General features: G+C 40.9%; 1 protein-coding gene across 1 annotated transcript; it reads left to right on the forward strand.

Moving 5' to 3' along the window:
• The first annotated feature begins 269 nt into the window (after window positions 1-269).
• LOC125829001 (uncharacterized) lies at window positions 270-2,527 on the forward strand. Its single transcript, XM_049508289.1, has 4 exons — window positions 270-542; window positions 594-1,430; window positions 1,482-1,734; window positions 2,229-2,527. Exons 1-4 carry the CDS (start codon window positions 270-272, stop codon window positions 2,525-2,527), a joined length of 1,662 nt encoding a protein of 553 aa, XP_049364246.1.
• The last annotated feature ends 1,380 nt before the right edge of the window (window positions 2,528-3,907 follow it).

A 3,907-nucleotide genomic window follows, 5' to 3' on the forward strand; every position in this document is an offset into this window, starting at 1 on the left:
TAATTGTTGTTCACTTTTGCTTAAGGAAGACTAGTGAAAACAGTTGGAAATCCTGTGTGACAGATCGTGGTTTTACTCCCTTGAGCAAGGAGGTTTCCACGTAAACTGCTTGTGTTGTGTTATTATTGTTATTTACTCTTCGTTGTCATTCTGGTTTAGTCAAGGGACCTGGTCCATTGACAGACAGCAGATGTACCCATTCTATCAATTGGTATCAGAGCATGTATTCTCTAGCTGGTTAACACTAAGAGATATATTTCTGTAAAAGAATGGTTGCTCCACTGAACCTCGAAGAAGGACAATCTTCAACACGACCTCCCCATTTCAATGGTCAGTTTTACAGTTGGTGGAAAACAAGGTTGCACGACTATCTTATGGATGAGGATAGCGAGTTATGGGACATAGTGCTGGATGGACCTATAATACCAATCGTGGAAGTGAAAGATGGTGAAATCACAAAAGTTATTCCAAAGACTCGCCAACAGTACAACGAGGTGGACAGAAAGAAGATCGAGAAAAGCTACAGAGCTAAGAAGTTGTTAGTGTGTGGTATAGGTGCTGAAGAGTACAACCGCACCTCTGCGTGTGAATAGGCAAAGGAAATTTGGGATAGTCTAAGAACAGCTCACAAAGGGACAGAGCAGGTGAAGGAGTCAAAGGTGGATATGCTGACCACCCAATACGAGAACTTCACAATGAAAGAGGGTGAAAGCATTCATGACATGAATACAAGGTTTTCATCCATAACTAATGAGCTACGAAGCTTGGGAGAACCCATTAGCTCTAGTAAGCAGGTCAGGAAGATTCTTCGAATTCTTTCCAAGTCATGGGCAAGTAAAGTAGATGCCATAACTGAAGCAAAGGACTTGAAGGTTCTGACAATGGATGCTCTCATTGGAAATCTCAAAACTCATGAAATGAACAGAAATCAGGACACCTCAAAGAAGGAAGCTAAGAAAGACAAGTCCCTAGTTCTCAAAATCAATTCTGGAGATGACTCTAGTGAAGAGGATGACATGGCTTATCTCACTAAGAGATTTCAGAAAATTGTGAGAAAACATGGAGGATTCAAGAGAAGAGGGAATCTCCCTCGTGTTGCAACTACTAATGATCTCTATCACAAGTGCGGAAAGGCGGGGCACTTCATAAGAGATTGCCCGATACTCAAAGCTGAAAACAAAGAGTATCAAAGACCTGGAGGTGAAAAAGACAAGATAAGGGACCTGGTACCTAAGGAAAATGCAAGAAAAGCTACAACTGACTACGTTGTGAAGAAGGCTCTTGTTGTCTGGGAAGATTTTTCAAGTGAGTCAGAAGAATCAGAATGTCCTGATGATGCATCTATGCTGGTTGTTCAAGATGATACCAACATATTTGATGGCATGTTTGCTCTCATGGCGAAATCAGATGACGAAGACGATGAAGAAAAGGTAACTCTCTTTGATCTTAAATAAAACTTGAATACTTATTCTATCAGAAAGCTGAGAAACCTAGCTGGTGTTTTGATTGACTTTGTCATAGAGTTAACCACTGAAAAAGACTTTATGAACAACAGGCTTGATAGTCTGAGTGAAGTAAGAATAGTGTTAACTGTGCACATGTCAGTTATTATGGAACAAGTAATGGTTTTAGAAACTGAAAACCTAGAACTCAAGGAACAATTGAGTCTAATGATTGAGAAATCTGGAAAAGGAAAGGGGGAGGCTACTAGCTTGCAAGCAGAGCTAGAAGCCAGTCTGAATACGGCTAAAACTAGACATACTCTAGCCTTGGAAAGAAATGATCAGATGGAAAGGGACCTGGTCCGTCTTAAAGAAGAACTTCAAACTTCTCTAAAATGGACTAGTTCCACCAACCTACTTTCCAAAATCACCAGTCAAAGCAACTACAACAGAAAGGGATTAGGTAGCCTTAATATCACCCCTCATTACAATCCCTACAGTAAATATGTCTCTGTGTTGGATAATTTATTATGTCTTCATTGTGGTCGAAATGGACATTTGAAAAGGGGCTGTCCTGCCTCGAAGGCCTCTCAAGAAAAGTTTTTAGTCTATTCTAGACAGAAGACAACTCCAAGAAGGGGACCTGGTCCTATTCTTAAATTCTTGAACAAGAAAAAGGCAAACCTGCCTCACTGGGCAAGAAATATTCTTATTACGCCCTTATCAGCTTACTGGGAACTCAAAATGAAGTGGGTTCCGAAATTTAATAAGTGAACTGTGTTGCAGGGGGTGAAGGAAGTAGCAATCAGTGTTGGTTCATGGACAGTGGATACTCGAAGCACATGACTGGGAGCACCAAAAACTTCCTTTCACTCAAGGCACTTCAAGGTGGAGGTGTCTCATTTGGCGATGGAAAGAAGGGGTACATCCTTGGAGTTGGCAGGGATGGAAAATCTCTTGAAGACTCTATTGAAAATGTTTACTATGTGAGTGGGTTAAAATACAGTCTTCTCAGCGTCTCCAAATTAGTGACAAGGGAAACGAAGTCAAGTTTTCTTCAGACAAATGCATTGTCACCAGCTTGACTAACAAGAAGGTGATCCTGATGGCCAGAAGACGGAAAAACATGTATGTGGCAGATCTGGAAACAACTCATAGAGACGATCTGACATGCCTCAGTGCTCATAGTGAAAATGTCATCATATGGCATAGGAGGCTAGGTCATGTGAGCTCGTCTCTATTAAACAAGTTTGTATCTAGGGACTTAGTACGTGGTTTGCCAAAATTGAAGTTCAGTGACGTCAAAGTGTGTAACGCATGTGCTAAAGGGAAACAGACTAGATCCTCATTCAAACCAAAGAATCAAGTAAGCTCTTCAAGGGTTCTTGAGTTGCTACACATGGATCTGTGTGGGCCTGTGAAAATCCAAAGTCGAAACGAAAAGAAGTATATCCTGGTGATTATGGATGACTACTCAAGATTCACGTGGACTATGTTTCTCAAGTCAAAATCTGAGACAGCTGATGTGCTGATGATATTTTTCAAAATGATCTAAACTAAGCTCAACTGCTTGATTACAGGGATCAGGTCCGACCATGGAATCGAGTTTGAAAATACGAAGCTTGATACCTTTTGTGCAGAAAGTGGTATTAATCATAACTTCTCAACTCCCAGAATACCTCAACAAAATAGTGTGGTGGAAAGGAAGAACAGAATTCTTGTAGATATTGCCAGAACAATGCTTATCGAATCTAATCTTCCTCAAAACTTTTCGGCTGAAACTGTCAACACTGCGTGTTATGTGACTAATAGATGCTTGATAAGGTCTCTCCTGAACAAAACTCCGTATGAACGGCTCAACAACAGGAAATCCAAGCTTAGTTACCTAAATGCCTTTAGGTGCAAGTGCTTTGTGCTAAACAACGTCAAGGATGATCTGGGAAAGTTTGATCCCAGAAGTGATGAAGGTGTCTTTGTAGGATACTCATCTTCAAGCAAATCTTATAGTCTTCAACAAAAGAACACTATGCATTGAGGAAAGTGTTCATGTGATTTTCGATGAAAGTGGTGATCTGAAAAACATGGAGATGAAGGACGATGATGATCTTATTGAGCTTTACAAAGTCCAGAATATTGAAGCTAACAGGCTTGAAGCTGAAGGGAATCTAAAGTCTGATGGTGGTGATCCTAGTCTAGCTGAGAAGATGAAGAAGGCTGACCTGCCTACTATGGGACCTGGTCTATCCCATGATGCAAATTAAGAAGAAACTTATCCTCTTGAGAATGACGATTCTGAAGATGAAGAAGAACAGGCGGTTCAACCCCAACCCTTGGCCTCTAAACCAGGGTGGAAGCACATTTCATCTCACCCCCTCAATAATCTCATTTCCCCACTGAATTCTGGAATGCACACTAGGTCAAAGACAAGAAATCTGGTTGCGTTTTCAGCCTTCATTTCTGCCATT

The sequence above is a fragment of the Solanum verrucosum genome, unplaced genomic scaffold (genome assembly GCF_900185275.1).
Source record: "Solanum verrucosum unplaced genomic scaffold, falcon-dt-bn FXZP01000102.1, whole genome shotgun sequence".
Taxonomy (NCBI): domain Eukaryota; kingdom Viridiplantae; phylum Streptophyta; class Magnoliopsida; order Solanales; family Solanaceae; genus Solanum; species Solanum verrucosum.